The sequence below is a fragment of the Leopardus geoffroyi genome, chromosome C3 (assembly GCF_018350155.1).
Source record: "Leopardus geoffroyi isolate Oge1 chromosome C3, O.geoffroyi_Oge1_pat1.0, whole genome shotgun sequence".
Classification (NCBI taxonomy): domain Eukaryota; kingdom Metazoa; phylum Chordata; class Mammalia; order Carnivora; family Felidae; genus Leopardus; species Leopardus geoffroyi.
In genome coordinates this window covers 12,137,483-12,162,490 of record NC_059338.1, presented here as the reverse complement: position 1 = coordinate 12,162,490, position 25,008 = coordinate 12,137,483, and the positions used below count along the sequence as shown (strand labels likewise).

At 41.7% G+C, this 25,008-nt stretch overlaps 1 protein-coding gene across 7 annotated transcripts in view; it reads right to left on the bottom strand.

Annotated features, from left to right (window-relative positions):
- The window catches only part of RAB3GAP2 (RAB3 GTPase activating non-catalytic protein subunit 2), a 104,586-nt gene that overhangs the window by 57,797 nt on the left and 21,781 nt on the right, over positions 1-25,008 (bottom strand). For 4 of the 7 annotated variants that reach the window (XR_006706826.1, XR_006706828.1, XM_045455723.1 and 1 more), the window contains exons 3-8: positions 9,652-9,787; positions 8,488-8,569; positions 6,410-6,457; positions 6,250-6,325; positions 5,818-5,919; positions 1,701-1,800 (exon numbers count right to left, since the gene is read on the bottom strand). Coding sequence is in view for 4 of the 7 variants with exons in the window: in XM_045455723.1 (XP_045311679.1) it covers positions 1,701-1,800; positions 5,818-5,919; positions 6,250-6,325; positions 6,410-6,457; positions 8,488-8,569; positions 9,652-9,787 (544 nt within the window). In the remaining 3 variants the exon portion in view is untranslated. The remainder of the gene's footprint in view (positions 1-1,700; positions 1,801-5,817; positions 5,920-6,249; positions 6,326-6,409; positions 6,458-8,487; positions 8,570-9,651; positions 9,788-25,008) is intronic. The other 3 variants (XR_006706827.1, XM_045455724.1, XM_045455722.1) reach the window with 1 other exon arrangement.

Sequence of the window (25,008 nt, the reverse complement as noted above, 5' to 3'; positions counted from 1 at the left end):
ACTAAACTTTAAGGCGAATTCAAACTGCAACTGAAGACAAAGAAACAATCTCTCCCTGCTGAGAAACAGTGGATAAAATCCTGAGAATGGCAACCAGTGCCTTAACTTGGTGAAAAATTAAAAACTCAATGACATGCCTGTAAGAGCACACATATAGCAAGGCCTCGAAGACAACAGCCTAGGCCAGTCTTGATAGAAAGATATGTAACCAGCAACAGCATCACCAGAAAGAATAAAATGCCTGTATCTGCTCAGTATTTCCACCTAGTGAGTGAGTAATGAACAGAAAAGCAATAGTTACACCTCTTGCCATAGGTTTAGGCACAAGGTCCTATTTATCAGTAAAGTTTCATGCTACATATTAGAATACAGCTGGATTCTGGTTGTTTATTCTGGGAAGTGAAGTACTTTAATAAGGGAAAAACAGATTCCTCTAAGCACTTCAGATTTTGATAGTAAGGCCAAGAAAAGAGAATTTTCCTACATGCCGAAATAAAAAGACACAACAATTTGTCAGAATTCTTTTCAGAGCAGCTTACTTTAGGTGGGCGCTTAGTGGCCTTCTTACTTCCTAGGAGACCAATGGCTTTATGGTCTTAAACGCAAAAGATAAACAGGAACTCAACAATAAAAATTAAATGGCTGACAATACCAATAATCATCTATTTCTAGTTTATTTCACCGACTGAATTCTTACCTGCAGAAAACTGCCAGTCTCTTTAGGTATATATACTAATGACTATTTTAAATGACCCCAAGATAATGATGCTTATTATGCCTAAATTTAAATAATTTAAAAGATTATGAAAATAGCCATAAAAATTCCAACAAGTTCTGACTGAATAGAAAAGCAGGTACCATTAAAGACGTACATAACCAAAACCTCCTGATTTTACCAATCCATCAACCTGCAAACAAGACAAACTTGGTTTTAGGGCCATTATAAGCCCCACTACCCAAGCCCAGAAGAAAAGGAGGAAGTCTAGCACTGGTGTTTTCACTGAGTTTAAGGCTTTTCTAAAAGTGGGGTCTTAAAATTGATGGTATGTTTCTCGCTGGCAGCATTTTTGCAGGTACTACTGCATCTATAAACAATGGCATCTTGAATTTGATGGACACAACTCTGCTCTTCATCCTCTTCCCAAGAATGTAAACTGAGCAGTACGAGAAAGAACTCTTGATTGTTTGTGCACTTTTCACCCCCAAGTCTGGAAATAATGTAGTTGCCCATATACACATCGTTCAGGCATTTAACTTCTCCATTCAGAAGCTTTCCGGGTTAGCAAAGAGAAGCCAATGTGGACTCCCTGTTGGGCCTTGCCCACAGGTGGGTGGGGCGGGGGGGGGGGAATAAAATCCCCCCTGCACACAGTGGTATCCTTACCCTTGGTGAGAATGGAAGCAATGCAGAATCACAAGATTCTAGTAACCAGCCCAACAGCCGCTGAAATAGTGAGAACTTGGTTCCTCGGCTAGATGCAATGAAATTTCTCACCCCAATACATAGCGTTGATTACCAGTCCTTGCCTTTATCTTACTGAGCCATCTACCCAACAATGCACTCCCATTTTTACAGTCACAGGGTCTTTGTTGTAAATCTAGTACAGGCGGCCTTTTTAATTTAGAGGACATACTTAATTCTCTAAATGGGTTAAATTAAATGAGAAGTTAGAAGTCAGATACGGCGTGCCAAAAATTACCTTTTGCTACCTGATTTCGACAAGCACGAAGAGACTGAAAAAGGCTAAATCCATCAATAGTCACAATGGCAGCTGGATATAAGATACTCAACTCTTCGTTCTATTAAAGAAATAAGAAAATAATACATCTCATCATTGCCAAATAAGTATGTTTACTTCTAGTATTATAGTTGAATGTCAGGATTAATGAAAAATAGAAAATACTATGACTAAGTTAAGTGTCAACCACCCAACACACAAAACACCATCAAGCAGAAGAAAAGTAAAAATAAATGGAAAACTAAATTCAGAATGCCTTTTGGCCGAGGACCTACAATTCTTCTCAAACATGAGCTTTGGTAAATGACGTATAATGCATTCAGGGTAGGTGGTGAGATTAACCAAAAAACGTACACATTGCATTAAACTGAAATATAGTCATTGTGCAAATACAACAATATATAAAAGAAGAAGAAGGAAAAAAAAAGAAACTCACCTGATATCCCAGACATGTCTCAATACACATCCTTATACGCTTTGGATGAGGTTATACTATACGCTTTGGATGAGGTTATACTATATACAGTATAACATGTTTTTTATTACTCAATGTCAATGATATTTTTCCACTCCAGTAAGCAAGCAAATCATTTTTTATTGTGGCTAAAGCAGTAGGTAGCATATGTATCAAAATTTAGTTAACTAGTTCTTAGTGATAGAAATTTTGTTTGGGAGACCTAGAAACCACTCTCCTGACTGAGGCCCTCCAACAGCTTCCTTCTGCACTCTGGGATACAGCCTGCCTCCTTAACCAGGCCTGGAGGACGGGGCACCTGTCTATCATCTCACCTCTCTCTCCCCTTGCTCCCTGAACAAAGGCCATTATCATCTCAGTGCTTTGAACAGGCCTAGACCTTATCTCCCAGGTCATCACCTGCCTAATTCTTCTGATCAATCAGTTCTCAGCTCAAACGCAATTGCTCAGAGGCTGCTCCTGAGCCCCTAGAGGTCAAGCAGGCACCTCCATTCTCCTGCCTCCTTACCACCTCATCAACATGATTACTTCCTTCCTAGTACCTGTCAGACACTGGAACCATCTTTGTATCTCTAGTTGTTTATTGCTGGTCTCCCTTCACCATCCCCAGACTATAAGCTCCAGGAAAGGAGGATCTCTGTGAGTCTGCTTTACCAAGGATTCTCAGTGATTAGAACTGGACGGGGAATAAAATAGGCAGTAAATAAATATTTATGAATGAATTAATACATTTTCATTATAAACACCACTGCAATAAAAATTCTTCTGTGTAGATCTTTTCACATTACTTTAGTATAAGTTCCTTCAACTGGGTCTGGTGGAGCGTATAGTATTCTCAATTTTCATTCATATTATTAAACTGCCCTCAAGAAAGTACCTGTCAATTTACGTTTCCACCAATACATGAGTGTGTTTCTCCATACTGTAACCAACAGTTTTGTAAATCTTGATCTTTGTCAATATAAAAGGTGAAAAATTATCCAAATGTAGTTGCTTATAGTTCTTAGATTATTATTTATATTCAAAATGTTATGTGCTTTCCGACAAATTTTATTTCTCCTTTTCAGAACTGCCTTGCCCTCTTTTCTACTGGACCAGTAGACTGTTTCCATTTTTAAAAGAGATTTATGGGCCACGAGGGATAGGAGCCAGAGGAAGGGAGCTGGCATAGGTGCTCATATGACAGATGCACAAGGCTAGGCTGTACGGCCCACTGAGCACAACAGTAGGGAAAGAGCCTTGTCACTGCCTTGGAGGAGCAAGTCAGTTATCTCCAAATCCAGACAGTCCTCCCGAAGGAGATACTAATACAAATACCAATGGTCCAAAAGCTACAGAAATTATGCCGGATGACAGAGATCTTTGTGCAGAAGACCCAGAAGGAGTTCCTTTGACATTCAAGAAAGAGATCTTCTCTCTTTGGAATCTTCTCCTACAATGACCTGCTGTCACTTCCACTACACTCATTGACCCCAGAGAATTGAATCAGAGGGAATGTGCTCTATGATCCTTAATAGATCTGGGAGTACAAGAAGAAGCGAATATGTACTTTTGATATATGAATTGATATATCAGATCCAAAGATGCTTATGTAGAATATAGAGTAACAACAAAGACTTCTCTCTCCGTGTTCAATAAGAATTATTTTTCAACCAATAGATTTTCTTGACTCGCAAACAGCAAGTATTTAAATGTTATATTTTTCTACCAACTCTAAAAAATAGTATAGACATAACCCAACTTAAAATGTTCAAAGAACCTTCACCACCTAGAGAATAGAAAAACAGAGAACAGCTCTTGAGAAGTATCTTCAATGAACACAATATCTTCTTAGATTTCCAAGAGCTCCTTCTTTGTTTCCTTCAATGGTCTCATTTTCTTCTACTTTCTTGTGAATATTAGGAAGACTTAAATTTTCAGTCTTCACTTTTATTTTCCTAGGTCCTATGCCTGGAAGAATTCATTACCTATGACTTAAACCAACTTCTTCAGTCTAGTCTTTGCGCCTGTATAGAAATTCTGTATGGCAAGCCATACTAGTATTTTCATTTTATTTCCTACCATCGCCTCAAACTCAACATATCTAAAACCAAACTTAACAACCTTTATTCACTGCCAAAGCAGTCCCATCTTCCTACTTTGTCAATGGCACTCTTCATCGTGGGTATCTTAGAGACCACTCATTTTCCTCTTGACTCGTCTACATCTCTAGACAATAACCAAATCCTGTCGACGTTCCTTTAAATGATTTTTGTACTGGTCATTTTTCTCTTCTTGCAGCCATTAGAGAGTCCCATCCCAACACTGCACGTCTATTACAGAGAACTTCAAAAAATCAGTTAACTAGCCTCCTTGATTCCAGACTCTCTCAACTCCAATTCCTCCTGAGGAGAGATTCCTTCAGTATCCCTTTGATATATCACTTCCTTCTCATAAATCCTTGTAGCTTTGCTCATCTCCTGAATCATTATGATTTTTACTTGGTTTTCAAATTTATGAAAAAAACTGGCCGCTCTGCCTATTCGACAGTTTCTCAATATTTTCTATCATAGGTTTCTTTGTTGTCTCATGCACTGTCCTACATTTGAATCTCCCTTCATTTTTCTCCTGATCACCTAAAATACTTTCCCTTCTTTTACCATTAACTAATTAGATTCTATAACCATTCTTCACAGCTTCATTCAAATCTCACCTCCTCAATGAAAGTTTCTTTTATTGTCCTCGTTCTAATTGAGCGCCCCTTTCTCCAAACTTGTACAGAATGTATTCTGGCCACATAAAATGGCAAATCACTAGGTACTGCTTTGCATTGATGCTTAATTCGCTCAAAGGCATTAATACGAATTAATCTAGTCTCTCTTACTAGATTAAGTTTCTTCTACAGCTCCAGTTTCCAGGCCACCTCTCATACAATTTAAGTCTACAGAGGTACACAATACACACACCTGTTCACGTGAAACCCTTTGGAAGCAGGATAGTAAAAAGGAGGAAGGCATATTTACATAGTCTTGACTATGTACATTGTGAGTCAAACAAGAGCGTATTAGTTTACATGGCTCTACAATTAATTTTTGACTGAGGCAAATTCTCACACCACATGGGAAGCAGTGAAAACTGTACATTTGGAGAGTCTTAGATATGAAATATTATTTTCTATCAAAATCTTCAGTTCAGTGAATATATTTCCCACTACAAATAAAAACTTCACCCCCTGAGAAATAGGTAGTACAATATAGTAGTATTAATAATAGGTCAGAACTTTTTTCTTTTGTTGTGTACAATTTTGACAGCTAAATCCAAATAAAAAAGATATATACCATATGTCTACCTTAAGTCACTATTAAATTCTGAAAATAAGAAACCCTTTTAAGGTTCTCTGACTACAGTCTTTTATTTTACTATATAATAAAACATAGGATATTTCATTAAATAAGTAAAAGCAAGAATGGGATTCTTTACTCAGTTATAAACAGGTTATATTTCCAGAATATGCCAGCACAGCTAACTGTGCCACAAGATACCTTTAAGTTTCCCAAAAAAGACAAAAAAAAAAATACTTCAAAGTAAAGGCACTGTTACTTTGAACACAGTCTTCTACACTACCTGTTCGGTCACGCCAGGATGCCGTGGGATTTCATAGGTCCTGCACTTAAGCTGGAGCACAGAGTCCTCATTCAAAAGCTGTGCGAGCAGGAGCACGCCGTTCTAGAAGGAAGCAAAGAGGAGGGCTCTGCTCGTTTCCTTACGAATGGACCCGAACATGTATGGCCAGGCAGAGACTGTCGTTTCCCCACCAGTTTTCCACGGATATCAGGCACTCTCTTTCAGAAGAACACAGCTTCTCTTCTCAATAGGTTCTACCAGAACTTTCCACCATGACTTCCCCTGTCCCTGCTTCCACACCCACCCCCCACAGGAAGTAGCAACTACACATTCCCAAGCAGCAGGCAGTGAGTCACAAATGAGTATAATGGGGACACCTAACCAGATATTCCCGTCGAGCGGTGCTTTCTAACTGCTGAACACTCAGCTCACCTCCGTGTAGAAGCGTACGTAACCTGAAGTAAAGCCCACCACGATGCAGGTCCAGTCAGGACGCCCGGTGGAACTCCTGTCACAGACAAAATTTGTAATTTTTGTTACAATTTTGCTCATAAAGCAAAGCAGAGAAAACAAATAATTTCTTTATCCTCACCTCTTTTGGCTTGCTAGTGGGATACACAGAGCACTGGTTACATATTCTCTAAAAACAAAAACGAAATCGTATGTTTATCTAATGAATTTAGCAAGTACTTTTATTTCCCTCTACTTCAATGTTAAAGGGCAACCAATGGAAGCTGTGCCCTGTGAACCAGTTTTCTTCATTGCAGAAGTAAAAATACAGTAAAATTCCACATAAGGAATCATAAAAATCATTCACGTAAAAGGTAAGGTCACATTCACTTGAGGTTAATGAAAACACTATTCTTCACTCTGTACCGTCACGAAAAGCACAAGAGAAAGCAAAACTTTACTGCGCGCACGGATTATACACAGAACTGAGGAACAGCAGGTCATTGTGGGCGGTCATTTCCTACCGGCCCCCTCTCCTCCGCGTCAGCTACGCATGGGGCACAGCACGGGAGGCACGTCGGTCACATCACAGGCAAACCCCACTTCGGCGGCTATGTTATTCTAGGGATTAACTGCATTTCACCTGGTTGGCTTCTTCCTTGATATTTTGCAGAAACTGCCCCTGATAATCCATTTCGAAGAAAATGCTAGGTTGAGTGCCCCTAAAAGATTCTTTTTTAATGTGACATGTGGACTTGAAAAATCTTTCAGGAGCTCAGAGACTAAGCCCCCAAATTAAAATAACTCCTTCTTGGGGCGCGTGGATGGCTCAGTCAGTTAAGCGTCCGACTTCGGCTCAGGTCATGACCTCACAGTTCGTGAGTTCAAGCCCTGCATCAGGCTCTGCACTGACAGCTCGGAGCCTGGAGCCTGCTTCAGATTCTGTGTCTCCCTCTCTCTCTGCCCCTCCCCAGCTTGTGCTTTCCCTATCAAAAATAAGTAAACATTTAATAAATAAAATAAATAAAATAAAATAAAATAAAATAAAATAAAATAACTCCTCCTGACTGATTTTATTTTATTTTATTTTTCTCCTGACTGATTTTAGTGTCAACCCTCAGGCCCATCACCAGCTTATTCAAGAAGCTGTGAACATTCTTGCCCCATACATCGTGTTATGCAACCACTGAACAAAATCTTTTTGTTTGTTGTCTTTAAAGTAACTGAACCACTGTGTTTGCTTTGCACTGCTGACAGAAATTAAATGTCTTCAAATTCTTAGAATACACGGCTTGAGGTGAAATATTATCATTTACTTTGATAAGAGTAGAGAACATTCCAGTGAGTAACTACAACGTGCCAACACATATTATGGACTTCCACTTGTCTGTTGTCTTTTACCTGAATCCAAAGTCTGAAGTATCTTACTCATCCTCATCAGACAGCTTTCAGTCATAAAAATTTAAGTGAAAACAGTTTTTGGCACCAGGTTCCAGGTTAGCAGCTCCACCAAATAATCAGGCTAGAGAATCACTCTTTTTTTTTTTTTTTTTTTTTTTTTAATTTTTTTTTTTCAATGTTTATTTATTTATTTTGGGACAGAGAGAGACAGAGCATGAATGGGGGAGGGGCAGAGAGAGAGGGAGACACAGAATCGGAAACAGGCTCCAGGCTCTGAGCCATCAGCCCAGAGCCTGACGCGGGGCTCGAACTCACGGGCCGCGAGATCGTGACCTGGCTGAAGTCGGACGCCTAACCGACTGCGCCACCCAGGCGCCCCTAGAGAATCACTCTTATTGGGTCATTGGGAAACTTGAATTTACCAACTTGCCTTTCTGAAGTATTTATGAGTTTTAAGAATTAATGTAGCACTGTCCCCTTTAAGTACAAGGCCAATGCTACCAAAGCAGAGAAAACAATGACTGCCCTGGACTTTTTGGCTGAATAAAATCAGTAATGAACACAGGAAACAACAAAATGTAGAAAGTATGGGATTCTCTCTGAGCTTCTCTTTAAATCCTCTGCAAACTAGTTTTTTTAAAAAAGTAATCACGTGAGTAAAATTTAAATTTGCTGGCCAAATCACGCTCCACAACCTCTAAGTTGGGATGAATACACATTCACTAAATACTCCAGTGATGAAACTTCTTGCTCTACAAGTCAAATAATTTCATACATACATTTAACAAGCTGAGAAACAAAACGTTAACTGGTACCTACCCTTCTTCGACATTTAAAGAACCACTCCAGCCAGCAGCAAATTGCATTTCTTCCTTTCCTTTATCACTGTATTTCCATTTTGCTGAAAAAATTATCATATAAAATAACTTTATAGCATACTAAAACAGTAATTTATAAATTTCACAGTTTCCCTTTAGAATAAGTACAGAATGTAATTGTTCTATATTAGTGGGTTTGGGTCTCTATAGGTAAATATTTAAAAAATTTTATAAGATTTTTATAAAACTCAACCTAGTCTCCTGGCCCATAGTCTCTCCCCTCCTCCAATTAAATCCATCTGATGTCACAGTTCTTGCAGAAGAAAATTACTATTCTTATGTACCACCCCATCTGTTGTATTTATGCAATGACTTTTATCTTCAGATGACAAAGAAGACTTTTCTATTAGATTTATGCTACAGGGGCGCCTGGGTGGCTCAATCGGTTAAGCATCCAACTCTTGATTTCGACCCGGGTCTCACGAACCGTGAGACGGAGCCCTCTGAACTGACATCACAGAGCCTGCCTAGGATTCTCTCTCTCCTTCTCTCTCCGTCCCTCCCCCACTCTCTCTCACTCTCAAAAGAAATAAATATTAAAAAAAGAAAAAGGCTTATGCTACAGAAGGATAAAGCTACTTTGAAGACCATTCCACAGCCATTTAATAATGTATGATCTGATTTTGATCAGTGAGGTTTTCCATATTTTATGTCAACCTTCATTTTAGTCTTCAACAAAAATTATGAACTGAAAATTTATGCCCACAGTGAGAAACTAGAGTCCTATGAGTTTTCAAAATGTAGTTGAAAATCACCTCCATTCACATTATGACTAAGAAGGGGCCAGCGGCCTATTTAGCTCTGCCCGCCCCTTGCAAGAACCGGGCAATGCCCAGTTCTGCCTCTGAAGAGCCACATAACCACAGCTAAAGTATCTGCAGCCAAGAAAGAAAAGCAGAGGAAACAAACAGAATCGAAAGAAGGAAAGAGAATGAGAGGTACAAAAACACTGAAAATAAGTGTTATACAAAACATGAAAGTACACTGTAGAACGCCACCATATAATGCATACAATGTAAGTAACATTTTTTCTTTCTAGCTAACCCATTTCCGTCCTGTTCTATGCATCAAAATAAAAGGCACTAAAAATAATAAGAGTACTTACGCACTAGAAAAACAGCTTTTTGCTCTCGAGCTATAACCATAAGATCATTGGTCGGAGATAAGGATAAAACACAGTCTTGCAGCCAGGAAGTTTTTTGTGCTTTGCAAGTATTTCCTTCTTCTTCCTGTGGGTAAAACTTCAATTAGAGCGTATGTAAAAATATTGAGAGTACTGCATCTTGGCTTATCTGCCTTGAGAAACAAGGGGGAAGAAAAAGGGATAAAGAAATCTTCCTATTTCTTTTTAAAAGTCTCAATAATATTCCTTATCAAAACACGTCAAAGATGACCAATAAATAAAATATCCACTACAAACAAATCTCAGTTTTGAATATTAATGCAGGCAGTTTTAACATAAGCACATATAAACTAGTTAAGACATTAAAAGAATGTCATACAGAGATCATTCCAAGAATGACTCACTGTTAGAAGCTTTAGTGAATAATCCAATTCCAGAGAGACAGCTAAGGTATCTGCAGCTACCCGGCAAGGAAAAAATTCTCTGCTGTTTATGTTGTAGGGTCTATAAATGTACTGGATAAATTTGATACTTTTTTCTTCATTTGAATTGAAAGATGTTTTCATTTTTTATTGAAAAATTACTTAAAAAATAATTAAAAAGAGGAAAATCCCCATGGTTAAGAATTCGAAGGATCTAAAATGGTCTTCTAAGATGGTCTCTCTCACACTCTAGAACTCTAGCTGCCTATTTACTCTGGAGACAACCAGTGCAGTGAGGGTGTATTTCCAAGGACGCTTTATGCACATACAAGCAAATACATTACTCTCCTTTACCTTCTCTCACACAGATAGTAGCACACTACACACACAGTCCTCTATACTTTACTTTCTTTCTCTTAACATATGCCTGAGACTTCATTCCCCACGACGTTTTTCTTAAGGTTGCATAATACTCCACTGTAGAGATACACCATGATTTGTTTCACCAGTCCCCTATTAATGGGCATCTGTGATGTCTACACTCTTCTGCTGCTACAAATGATGAAACAGCGAATAACTTCATACACTTGTCAGTTTGTGTGGGAGCATATTAGCAGGATAAATTCCTAGAAGTGAAATTGCCAGGTCAAAGGTAATATGTATTAGTAAATTTGCTATCTAAATTGTGTTCCACAGAGGTAGTATTAATTTATAATCTGACCAGCAAGTTTTGAAAGTGCTTGCTTCCCCACAGACTTTTCAAAAGATGCTTTAACTCTGGATCTCTGTCAATGCAACAGACGACAAATGCTACCTCAGTATACTGCCTTCTTATTAATGAGAACAGTCATTTTCTCATATGCTTAAAAGTCTTCTCTATGAATGGTCTGTTCCTTTCCTTTACACGTTTCCTGATGGGTTGCTACTCCTTTTCTCATTTATTTGTATATATTGTTTACATACAAAGAAAACTGGCTTTTTTTTTTAACCTTTATTTATTTTTGAGACAGAGAGAGACAGAGCATGAACGGGGGAGGGGCAGAGAGAGAGGGAGACACAGAATCGGAAGCAGGCTCCAGGCTCTGAGCCATCAGCCCAGAGTCTGACGCGGGGCTCGAACTCACGGACCGCGAGATTGTGACCTGAGCTGAAGTCGGACGCTTAACCGACTGAGCCACCCAGGCGCCCCAAAACTGGCCTTTTGAACATAAGAGTTGCAATAGTTTTTCCCAGTCAATATGGTAGTTTAATGTGTTCTATGTAGACATTTTTTAATGTTATGCAGCTAAATTTTCAATCTATTCTTTTTGGTTTCTAAGCTTTCAAAGCTTTACTCAAACCCACCCAGTGGCTCTTAGACTGAACTAAACAGCAGGACATGGGGAGAGAGGGGATGACATGTAGGCTGTTCGTTCTTTCTTCTTAATCTACACATTTATACTTTTTTTAAACTTAGCAAATAGGAATCATGTAGATTTCTGGAAAAATTCCTTGTTTTATTAAAGTTCTATTTTTCTACAGAATTCTGCTACCCGGTTTGGTGTTCTTAATGTGTACTTTCCTATACGTAAATTAGGGAGAAAATTCATCCCCTAAAGATGAAAGTAACATAGCAGAGGCTAGTTGTAGTTCGCCTCTCTCTGGGCCCACAATTGCTGCTGTAGAATACAGTCTCTGTTTAGGCAGCGCACACCCAGGACTCCTCAGAGCGGCTCAGCTGTAGCTGAAGACAACCCTGCCCTGGGGTTCCCTCCCCAACAACTGAGATTCCAACTGTACCAACTTCGAGGTGCAGGACTTTTCAAGTGATGGAGCATCTCACCTTCAGCCAGGCCGCTAGAAGCAGGGTGAGTCACACGGGGATGTTTGGGTACTGTGATAAGAAGTCAGGGGTGCCTAAAACTCTGACTTTAAAATTTCCATCTTAGTGCAATAAAAAAGAATCAAAACATCGTTCCAGAGATGTGATACACTCCTAATCTTAGCAAATTCTATACAAACAGGTTTCTTCCTTTTATTACACTCCCAAAATGAGGTTCAAACAACAGATCCTGAAAATCTTCTAAAAGTTACTTTGCACTAAGGCACATTAGGGGCGCCTAGGTGGCTCAGTCGGTTAAGTGTTCAACTCTTGACTTCAGCTCAGGTTATGATCTAACAGTTCAGGAGACTGAGCCCCACGTTGGGCTCTGTGCTAACAGCTCAGAGCCCACTTCAGATTCTCTTTCTCTCTTTCTGCCCCTCCCTGGGGTGTGTGCATATGCGTGCACTCTCTCTCTCCCAAAATAAACAAACAAACATTTTTTTTAAAAAGCACATTATTTCTTTTTCATGTTTATTTGTCTTGAGAGAGAGAGAGAGAGAGAGAGAGAGAATGAGAATAAGAGGGGGAGGGGCAGAAAGAGGGGAAGAGAGAGAATCCTACGTAGGGTCCATGCTGTCAGAGGCCAACATGGGACTCTCTCTCACAAACCAGGAGATGATGACTGAGCCGAAATCAAGAGTCGGCTACTTAACTGACTGAGCCACCCAGGAGCCCCAAAAGCACATCATTTCTATGTTTCTGTCCTAGGTTTTCAAAATAATGCCACTAACAAGGATTAGACCTACATGTTTATATTTGCTGAAAAGACAGAGTAAAAGAAATTCGAAGATGGAAGGATTTAAAAGCTAACTGATTCAAAACCTCATTTTATAATAAAGAAAACAGAGTCTCAGGGAGGAACAGAATCCATGTCGGAGCCCAAACTAGAACCCATGCCTCCTGACATTTAATTCAGGTGGTCTTCCCATTTCATCACCCTGCCCGGTCATCCTGGGGTACAGCTGTTAACGGCCCTCCGAGAAGACGGGTCTTCCCCTGGGATCTGACTCTACTCTCCTAGTCCACGAAAGCCTTTTCTCAAACGATTACTACTACTTATCGCTTTATCCCAGGCCAACCTTCCCACAGTTTTTGAACCCATTTGGAACCGCAGGGCACTACTTGAACATGTGAGCCAGCGTACCCTAGAGATATCTCTCTAGGCCTTCCTTCAAAACTACTTCCCCTCTCATTCTGTCTTTCTGTGCCCAGTGCCAGGTCCTATCCCTCCATCCTGTTCTTTTACCTTCTCTCAAACTTACTGCTACCTATTTATTCTCTGCTATTCTCTGCTGCCTATTTATTCTACGATGGTACTTGTCCCACACTAGACTCCAAGCCTTCTAATTGGCCAAGCCTGTGCCTGATAGGACTCCTCAAGTCCACACGTCACACAGCCCACTGACACACAGACAAGTGGATAACGGCATTCCCATGCCTCCTTTCTTATATTCATAAAGATAATGGAATAACCCAGAAATCACTCTTACACATGAAACTCTACATCAACAAACAACCGATTCAAAGCTAGCATCCTTAAGTAATAGTATCCTCAGTAATGTCTTCCCTTAAATAGTTCAAGATTCTGGCTGATATACCATACCTGTGGAAAACACAAGTCAGAAAGATGTAAAAAGGGACAAAGTACTACCCTCTTAGTTGAGCCTAGAGCTCAGCTCTGTCCGCCACCATCCCAGCAAATGGACAAGCGATCCCAGAAGCAAGCATGAATTCTGCCCTGCAAGAACTAACCAAGATGAAAGTTTGGGAAACATACCACTTACTTGGAAACAAATTCAGAGAAACTACTCCACTGGTTACCTGCCTAACCCTGCTTCGCCATCTCATAAATGTGCCTATCTAGTAGTATGAAGCCAGAAAAAGAAACTTCACGTGAATTAGCAGTCTAGTTTCCGGCATTTCAAGCATTTTCAGGTTTTACTGCAAGAGGGAGAAAACCAAGCTCTGTCACTGTTCACTGCATTTTCTTTTCTAGGTCCTCTTTACCTCTCCATCTTTCCTTATGACACAGATCTGCCCTGTTGGTCAGGGCAGAGGGGGGCATGTACAAGCAGGAGTTCTACATTCTAAAAACAGGTTAGAAAATACTATCGTATGATTATATTACATAACATTATCATCATTAGGGTTTGATATGCCCTAAAAGTCTAGATCTCAAGTCTTGCTGCTTGGGCATAATACTAGCTTGTCATGAGATGCACGGCAGTGCGCTCTTAGTACAAGCTCAGTGGCTTCTGGATGTGCAGTCACACGGGGCAGGGGGAACATGGGGGAGCATCTCGACCTTCAGAACCACAAGCTCCTGGTCATGTGTAATCCCAAAGACACAAAGATATTCTTTGTCCCTAAGACACAGTATTCGAGGTTAGCAGACTGAAGATTAAAAGCCTCTAAGGACAGTAACCAAAAATAAGTCATATCCTTAAAATTACCAACAGAGGTAAAGATGCATTGTTTCTTCATAACTAGGTGTTTCTCTATAAGCTTAATTAGCTATTTATTTTGCCAAACAGTGTAAACTGTGCCAGAATATTAGGAAGCAAATCTAAAAACTGAAAGCCACCAGGAGGGCGGGAGAAGAAACCTCATGTAAATCAAATTTCTTTCAATAAACCCTCAACCTCAAAAAGAAAAAACAAATCTCCAGGTACATCAGGATGGCGCATCAACAATGAACATGCTATCTACAAAGGCAAATACAGAACCGAAGGATGGAAAAGTACGTGTCCTAAATTGTTCTACAATGTCTGCTACGTTGTACCCAAGCAATGTGGCGTGTCGAAATCAGGTCACAGTACCGCGACATCTCTTCCCACAATAAAGAAATCTTTCTGCACCATCGTGAGTAGAGGACAGCAGGCCTATCAAGAAGTGTTTGGCACTGATGTGACTTTAGGTTCGGTCACTTAACTCCAGGGAAGAGAGCAGCCATGGTCCTGGTGACTTGGAAGATGTTCACTGCAACATTTGCCACTCACTCACTATGTGCCAGAATCTGGGTTAAACGCTTTACAGGTAAATCTTAATTCTCACAGTAACTCTATGAAGGTATGTTAGTACCCCAGTTTTGAGACGGAGAAACAGATACTTATCAAGATAACCCCCCTTCCCGGGTCACACAGTTGGGGCAGAGATAGGAACCCAGGCTTCGGAGTTCCCCTGTGCCGCTCCCACACGACACTGCCGAGGGAAGCTGGTCCCCTCTAAGCACATCTGCAACAGCACCTTTGATTCCTGCCTGCTCCGCTGCTCTCCTCGCTGTTGACACTGGGAGTGACCAGGCAGAATGACTGACGCTGTGTCCAGAACTAAAGGGATGAAGAGAAGCTCTACCCCACTTGCTGGCTAAGAGGCGAGTGCCCCTCAGTGACGGAAGAAGCAAAGAAGGAGGGACGTGGATCAAGTGAGGTCGAACCTAATCCAATTCAGCCACTTGGTTGACTACGGTGACCTTTTTTGCAAAGGCTTGTCACGTATTTAATAATCTTGTTCAACTAGTCTCTTTTTAAAGAGAGCCAAGAAATAGTCCCGTCCCATTCAATGTAATTAAACATTGAATGAATGGACATATTGAGAGTCTTTATCAAATTAAAAAGGTCACGAACGCTGCAATAAATGCTAAGAAGTATGAAATTAAGCTTTGCCTTGAAAGTACTCAAACCTTACTGGGTGGTTTAACAGCTCACTCCGGGCTTCTCAGCCTCAGCAACTCTGACACTTCGGGCTGGAACTTCTTTACTGGAGGGGCCGTTCTGAGCACTGCAAATACTGAGCAGCACCACTAGCCTCTACCCACCAAATACCCACAGCATTTCCCAGTTGGGACAACCACCGATGTCTCTCAACCCTGCCGAATGTCCCCTGCAGAGCAAAATGTTATGACCCACTGATTTAGCTGAATAAGAAACACACTGTAAAGTTGTTTTTTTTTTTTTTAATTACGATGGGGTCAACACCCTCCCTCACCCATGTGCCATAATCTCTCCCGGCCGGCTGACGGGATTACACAATTGTATAAAGAAAGAGAAGGAGCCATAGAGACTATGTGACTCAAAATCCTCATTGTCCAGAAAAGGAAACCAAGGCTTGGAAAGAATAAATGGATTGTCACTAACCACACGAATGCCACAGGTAATAAATTTAAAGGAATGCACAGTCATACAGTCCTTGGACACTTTACCTGGCAGGTCTGGTTCCCTACCTCTAAAATCGGGGACTGGACGAATAGTCCAGATAAGGGGGAAGAGCGAGGCAACGGTCTGTGGGTCAGAACCCCTGAGGAGGTCCAGATCCTCAATGTCTCGCACCTTTCTCCCTGCCTTGATCTATCCCACACAACACACTACAGAAGGGCTGCCCACTTCCACGTGCCAGCGCTGTATTAGGACAGAAAGACAAGAGCAAAGAGAATTCTCGGGCTTCACGTTCTTCCCTCCTCTGGGGAAGACAGAGGGACAAGTACACAGTAGTCAGACAAGGGGGCATGGGAGGGTCACCAGACCAGACTGGGGCCGGCAGGGTAGAGTGTCAACAACAACAATGGAAATAACTCCTAAGCTAAACCCTGCAGAGAGAGTAGAAGGCAGCCAGGTTGGGGGCAGCAGGAGAGAGGAAGAGAAGGTAGACTATTTCCACGCCCTCGTTCTCTAGAAAACCACGAATTCAATATATTTGAAGGCCTACAGGCAACAGAGCCAGCAAGGGGCTGCTGTCACGGACAAGTCCAACAGTGTGAGGTAAGAGGGTCCACTGCAGCAGCAGGCAGGTGATGAAGAACTTCCGTCTACTGTGCTGAGGTACTTACACTTGATCTTGAGGACACGGGCGGTCACTGAAGGAGTTTCTGAGCAGTGAAACGAGCTGGTCAGATCAGCACTCTTTCTCAAGTGTGCACATATTTTAAACTTTAAAAAAAAAACTTCAAGATGTAAGGCAGATATAGAGATGATTAGCATTTGCTTGTAATAGGAAAAAAAAAACAAAAAAAAAAAAACAAAGAACAAACAAAAACTAAAGGTCCCTCAACAGGAGTATGGTTAAATAAATCTCAGTACGTCTATACAATGAGATATTCAGCATTCCTTTAAAAGAACTAGATGATTTATATCTGCAGATATGAAAAAACCTCCAAATTACATTAACCAGAAAAACAAAGAGGTAGAACATGAAACCCACAAGGACTTTCCGGTAAGAGAGAAATAAACAAGGGGCGCCTGGGTGGCTCAGTTAGTTGAGCGATTGACTTGATTTCAGCTCATGTCATGATTTCATGGTTTGTGAGTTCCAGTCCCCCATCAGGCTCTGCACTGACAGTACGGAACCTGCTTGGGATTCTCTTCTCTGCCCCTCCTCCATGTGTACTCTCTCTCAAAATAAATAAAAGAACTTTTTTAAAAAAGAGAGAGGAATAAATACATGAATTTTCCCCTTACTCTCCCCAGTGCCCTCAACCCTACTAAAAACAGCAGTTACAGAGTTTGCTTAAAGGTAAAGACCAGGAAGGGCAAAAAGAATGAGAGGAGAAGAGCCACTAGAAAGCAGAAGGGCAGGTGCCAACAGATTTCACAGTCCCTAGAGCTGACCACAGGCTTAGGAACCGGTACCAGGTCCCTTGGGAAAGGAGGGCAAAGATGCGGCTCAAATCTGGAGGCCTCGCTGAACGTGTGTTTGAGCAACAGTCATGTTTCCTGACCCCTAGCCCACTGCCCAGGCAGATGGCTGTCCCACCCTCCCCAGCTGAGGACCACGGGCCCATCACTAAGCCAAAATGTACAAGCTACCCTACAGGAATGCCTGAGGAGTACAGATTTGAAATGAAATTAACCAACGATAAGCAAGAGCAGGAAAAAGTGGTGGCTGGCTGTGACCGGGAAACTAAAGGCAGCTCTCCTTCAAACATTTAGGCATAAATAAGGCCACCAAGACAGAACCTGGACTACTTGTTGACCTGTGGCCAAAGACTGAGGAACAACTTTATGTTCACCTTTCATTACTGGCAAACAATCTTTTAGCTGCACTTTTCACACTAACAGACCAACTCACCAGAATCTATTAAAAACAAATCAATGGCCATACAGGTCAAAAGTTCTGAAGCCCCCAAAGACGCCAAGGGATTTTAGAAACAGGCAGGAGGAATAACAGAAAGAAGGACTGAGTTACACTGAAAGCCATGAGCTGGACCCAGGTTTTTGAACTTTAGGACAACTGACATTTTGGGCTAGAAAATTCTTTTAGAATGCTGTCCTGCATACTGTAAGGTGTTTAGCAGCGTCCCTGTCCTCTACCCCCTTAGATGCACCTTCCCCCAAGTTGTGACAACCTAAAATTTCTCTCGACAGTGCCAAATATCTCCCAAGGGGACAAAATCACCTCCAATTGAGAATCACTACGCTAGACCCAGCGTGTAGTAACGTTAACAGGAAGGTCATTGGCAAAATGAGTGTTTCTAAGAGTCAAACACCAAAATCTCAATGAGAGCCCACCTTAGTAAGGAGAACCTCTGTAGCCATTTCCCCTTTTGTAAAAGAACCTAAAACATAACCTTGGTATAACTTGGGTGCTCTCCTCTGCCTGTGGCCAATCTGGTGCTTAGGTCTCTTATGCGGTGGGTGACTCCAGAGTCTAATGACACTAAAATAAGGCAAAATATTTTCCAGTATTATCCCAGATTATTAATGTTCTAAGAATCTCTAATCAGGTCATGCTATATCCAATTTCTCAGTCTATAAACAAACATTTCTCTGGGGCCCTCTCTCTGGCCAGCATGCATTCATTTCTTGTTAATCTGCTAAATCAAATTGTAAACTGTACTACACCACTTTCTGTAAAACAGACAAAACACATTCCAAAGTGTCTTCTGAATGGAAATTTTCCACGCGTCCTACCTTAACTGAAGGCCTCAACCCAGAAGCTTCTGTGCTTCCTGAAACCATCGCCCTGCAAATCCTGGATTCTCTATTTCCTACCGTTTGGACTTAATATACCAATGAAAGAAAGCTTATTAAATCTGCCTTAAAATTAGACCTTGTCCAGCTTCTTCCTTAACTGCCTCCATTTCTATTACTGCATGAGGCTGAGCAAAATACCCCCCCCCCCCGCCGATCACTTCTCTCCCAAAGCAAACAAATTATAATCTAAACTAAAAGCCCTTGTAACCACACTGTAGAAAATACAGCAAGGCTATTTACTATCAGAGGATCATTCACCGGTAGGTGTTATAGTATAACTATCTTCTTTTACTTTGGGCAAGTAGGAATCCCTTAAGCTTATTTTTTGCACTTGTACACAAAGAGTTATTTGGGGCATTTTTATAGACTCAATTGTGTCCTCTCAAAATTCCCACGTTGAAGCCCTAATCCCTGATGGGACTGTTATCTGGAGATGGGGCCTTTAAGGGGGTAACTAAGGTTAAATGAGGTCAGAAGGGCAGAGCCTTAATCTGACAGACTGGTTATCCTTATAAGAGGAAGGGACACCATGACTCACTGCTCTCTCTTTGCACACAGAGGAAAGGCCACGTAAGGACACAGTGAGAAGGTGGCTGTGTGCAAGCCAGGAAAAGGGGTCTCACCAGAAGCCAACTCTGACAGCCCCTTGAACTTGAACTTCTAGCTTTCAGAACTGTGAGAAAATAGGGGCGCCTGGGTGGCTCAGTCGGTTAAGCGTCTGACTTTGGCTCAGGTCATGATCTCACGATCCGTGAGTTCGAGCCCCATGTCGGGCTCTGTGCTGACAGCTCAGAGCCTGGAGCCTGTTTCAGATTCTGTGTCTCCCTCTCTCTCTGACCCTCCCCCATTCATGCTCTGTCTCTCTCTGTCTCAAAAATAAACATTTAAAAAAAAAAATTAAAAAAAGAACTGTGACAAAATAGATTTCTGTTAAGACCCCAAGTCTGTAGTATTCTGTTACAGCAGCCAAGCTGACTCACGTAGGCATGAAATACCTACAGAAGAAAGAGATTTGTCCTCTAACGGAAGCTATCCTTAAAGTTCCTAAGCCCACCCATGTCACAAATGTATCCTTTCCTGAACATGGTGGCTACTGCTGATAAAGGGTATTAGAATATGCTTTCTTCACTGAGCCCTTATTATAGCGGACATCTCAGAATCACAGAAAGCTGAAGAGGCTTCTCCCATCCTTAAAAGAGCTTTGTCCATACTGGTGCCAAATCTTTCTTTTTTTTTTTTTTTTTTAAATTTTTTTTTCAACGTTTATTTATTTTTGGGACAGAGAGAGACAGAGCATGAACGGGGGAGGAGCAGACAGGGAGACACAGAATCGGAAACAGGCTCCAGGCTCTGAGCCATCAGCCCAGAGCCTGACGCGGGGCTCGAACTCCCGGACTGCGAGATCGTGACCTGGCTGAAGTCGGACGCTTAACCGACTGCGCCACCCAGGCGCCCCCAAATCTTTCTGATTACAGAAACCCTTCTCTCTCTTCTGCCAAAAATAAGAACCTACTCTCAAAGAGCTGACAGACTTATGGAGATAAAAGCACCCCGAAGTTTTTCGTTTTCTGCTGGACGCACTAACAGCCAGCTGGCCTCCAGGCCGGCATTCGGTGCTCGTGGTGGCTGTTGCTGTGCTTTACTCTTAGCTACCCCACCTGTGGTTCATCTGCACACCACTGCAGCCCCCCCAAAGACCAAAACACAACACCTCTCCAGTGTCAGACTATTCTCCTCTGCTGTTCATAATGACCGCAACCCAGTGGTGGAGAACGCTACCATTGTTTTTACAGTTACAGCACCTTGACGCAGCCCTAAATTGATTGCAAGACTTGTCTCTTGTTCCAATACTGGTCTCAACTTCAATGTGGACAAGACCTACAAGTGAGACTCTCAGGAAAGGCAGGTTTTGAGTTTGTTGTCTGTTCCTTTTATTTTATTTTATTTTTTATTTTAGAAAGAGAGAGAGAGGGAGGGAGACAGGGGCAGAGAGAGAGAGAGAGGGAGGGAGGGAGAGACAGAAAGAGAGAGAGAATTAATCCCAAGCAGGCTCTATGTTATCATCACAGAGCCTGCTGCAGGGCTGGATCCCACAAACCGTGAGATCATGACCTGAGCTGAAATCAAGTCAGTCACTTAATCGAGGGCCACCCAGGTGCCCCTTGCTGTCTATTCCTAACAAGAGACAGTAGAAAGTTCCTTCTCCATTCTGACAACGTGGCTACCTCTCTTACCTTGACTACGGCATGCAATTCATACATCTGCAGAAATTTATTCTGATTCTTGTTATGCCTCCAAAGCTGGCTATGCCTTTGGAATTTTCATGATCCTAGACAGTAGCAGAAATAACACAAGTCTCTTACCTCAGTTAACATTTCCAACAGCCCTGGTATCAAACATTTTGCTCAGCAAAACCCCACCTCCTAGTGATGTTATGCATGGACAGTGATGATGCTGCAGTGTAAGGCAGCAATCACATCCTTTCGCCTGGCCGTCCTGCCATTTTTATTCTCACTACGGAACAGTCTCCCTTCACAAAGATGCTGTCTTACTTTAAGGACAGGATCCAAATTCAAAGAAGCTCTGTTAAATACAGCAGGATCATTTTAACACCCAGGTAACATCTCAATATCACTATCCTGGCCCACTTTTGTTGTCATTCAAATACCTTCTCCTTTGCCATGTATATAAGATCCTGACAAGGCACAAGGGTTCAAAGGGGGATAATGAGAACAGTTAGGAATGACTTGAACACCCAAAATTGTCATCAACTGTCTCACTGGCCGTGTATGCCAAATCCACTGTGTGAGAATATCAGTTAGGACAAAGAGAACAAGCTACCATCATCCACAAGGGCCATTTGTAAACAACCAATTTTATCCAAATGAAGAAATGTGCTACACGTAAGTTAATGTGTTTTGGATTGAGTAGAAACATATTTCAGCTTCTTACTGAAACAGTTAAAAGAAGTTTTACTCCTAAATTTAGGATAGCCTTACCAACAAACAGAAGTTGGCACGCCTTAACAGACGCAAAGAAAGTATAAGAATATACACACTCTAACCAGGCGATCATTGTTCACATCACCCAGAATCAGCTGGAACAGTGGCACATCAATATAAAATATTATAATACAAGCCGGCCCATGAAAAGTCATGAGTATGAGAGACACAACTAACTAATCAAAAGACCCACTACAACTTACTCCACAGAGCAGCAAAGGTGAGCTTTCTAAATCAGAAATAGTGTGGTTTCTGATCACATTTAGAATAAACTCCAGGGCCGCCTGGGTGGCTCAGTTAAGCGTCCAACTTCAGCGCAGGTCATGATCTCAAGGTTCAGGAGTTTGAGCCCTGCATTGGACTCTCTGCAGTCAGCCAAGAGCCCGCTTCGGATCCTCCGGCTCCCTCGCTCTCTGCCCCTCCCCCACTCACACTTTCTCTCTCTCTCTCAAAAATAAACATTAAAATAAACTCCACAGGGCATCTGGATGGCTCAGTCAGTTAAGCATCCGACTTTGCCTCAAGTCATGATCTTGCTGTTTATAAGTTTGAGCCCTGCGTCGGGCTCTGTGCTGACAGCTCGTAGTCTGAAGCCTGCTTCAGATTCTGTCTCCTCTCTGCTCCTCTCCTGCGCTCTCTCTCTCTCTCTCTCTGTCTTTCTCTCTCAAAATAAACATTAAAAAAAAAATTTTAATAAAAAATAAAAATAATAAACTCCAAATTCATAAAGCCTTACATCAGGACTATTGCTTCTCTGACCCCAAATTGTAGCTTCGATCATTTTCTACTCTGGTACATTACAATGCCACGAGGAAGTACACACTTAGAGAAGGCACACTGTTATGTGAGCCAAAAAGCAGGGATATGACACATTATCAGTAAACTAACCCCCTTAATATTATCAGATTAATATTACATCTAATATTTAATATTTATTAATATTAATATTAATACTTAATATTACAGAAAATGTAACAGACACACAACTCTCCAACTATGTCATTCACTAGGAAAAATCCATTCCAGAAAGAACCAACTATGCCCCAGTAGACACAGTAAGATGTAGGCCTCTAGGTCTGTAAATAAATACCATAACTCAGCACCAGCACCATTTTAGATGTTTAACAATAACTGTCCCAATGGAACCTCCCCGGAGATCACAAATGCATGTGTCCACTTTAACGCGCAACGTCTGTGAGGTTTATTCCAGAAAACCTCAAACTTACTCAGGAGCTTGTCGTATTACTCACAACAGTCACTTAGCTATAGGTTTCTAGAAAACAAATACTGAATGTAGCCAACACCACATGCAAAATAGCTACCAGTCACACCGCCTCTTTCTGAGAGGTTCTCCAAGCACACCCATCTCCTCCTGAGAGGTTTACTCACATGGTCAGGCGGAGCCTCCAACCCTCTTTACACACACCCCCTCGCCTTTCTTTCCGCCCCCACAGTAGCTAATGAGACCTCTGGTGGATGCCCAATCAGAGGGCAGCATTAAGAGGCAGGCTGACATCCCACGGAGTGGCCGGGTATAAATACTATGCCCCACCGTCTGCAAATGTCCTGTACTGGGTAGTGATGAAGAGACTCCATCAAATCCTCATATGAGCTCTGGGTGTGAAACAAAGAGGAGAAAAGAATCCAAGACAACCACGAATGAAAGACACAAGTATCAGCCATGAAACAGTGTAGATCGTGAGTAAGCGGAAGCCAGTCGGTCTTGGTAAAAACAGAGACAGAGTACAGCTGAGTCCCCATGATGACACCGCACTAGAGGGGCAAGGAGCAAGGTGTCTGTTTGCTGAAGTGCTGGTGTAACAAGTTCCTCGAGCTGCATTACATCTTATTCAACACATTCCAATTCTCCATAAGGCCTTCTGAACTGGTTTCCCGTTCTTAATCTCCCCACGGAGCTTTTCCACCAATTGGCATGACGTAGCAGGCTCCACTTCCTACAACACAATGCTCTTCCATTTCTCCCTCAAACCTATTCTAGTTTTCCCCACCATCCATCCAGCTGCTCAAGCCAAACACCTGCTCAAGCCAAAAACCAAAAGTAAGTTTTCTTTTTAGAAAGAAACTTATAGTGGATATTTTCAAACACTGCCAAAAATGAAGAGACTGGTATCTATCACCCGGCTTTAGGGAGTACCGACACCTTGCCAAGGATGTTTCATCTACATCACATCCCAGGATCACAGAAGTAAATCCTCGATTTTTTTTCCCTTTCATCCCTCACAACCAACTGAGAGCAAAATCTTATTATCTCTAAACTTATCCTGAATCCATCACTATCTCATTTTCACTAATATCACCTCAGTGGAAGCCATCATCATTTCCCAGCTACACTACCACAACAGCTTCCTAACTGCTCTCCCTGCTTCTACTTTCCCTCCCTATTTCAACTGATCCCAAAAAGCAGCGAAGATGAATTTTAAAAGTGAGAAATCAGCTATGTGTGGTTTCCTATCACATTTACAATAATTCCAAATTCACAAAGCCTTACATGAAGCCTGCCAATTTCTCTGACCCCATCTCATAGCCTCCAGTCCTGCCAAGCCACACTGGCCTTCTTCATGTCCTCCAAACTCCAAGCCCAGTACTGCCACAGGGCCTCTGCATGAGCTGTTGCCCTGGCCTGCAATGTTCTTTGCCAGATCTTCACGTCGCTGACTCCCTGTTGTCTTTCAGACCGCAGCTTAAATGTGGCATCCTCTAAAAAGCCTTCCTAGGCCACCCAAGCTATAGTAGTCACTTGATCACTTGCCATCACATCACCGTTTGAATCCCCTACATAACTCTGATTACCACCATCTGATACTTTTATCTATCTTTTTGAAAAAAAATTTTCTCTCCCCATTAGAGTATAAGCTGCTAGAACAGGGATGATAAGAAGATCTACCCAATATATATGTTCATTCTTCTTTCTTCATAAAAAACTGTAATTTTGTTCAGTCATGGGCCTCAGGAGATGTTGACCCTTTATCTTCCAACTCGAGGGAATGGTATGACTGACTGATGAAAAATCTATCCCCTGCCAGTGACTAGTTCAAAAATGAGTGTCTGGCCTTATTCTGGCC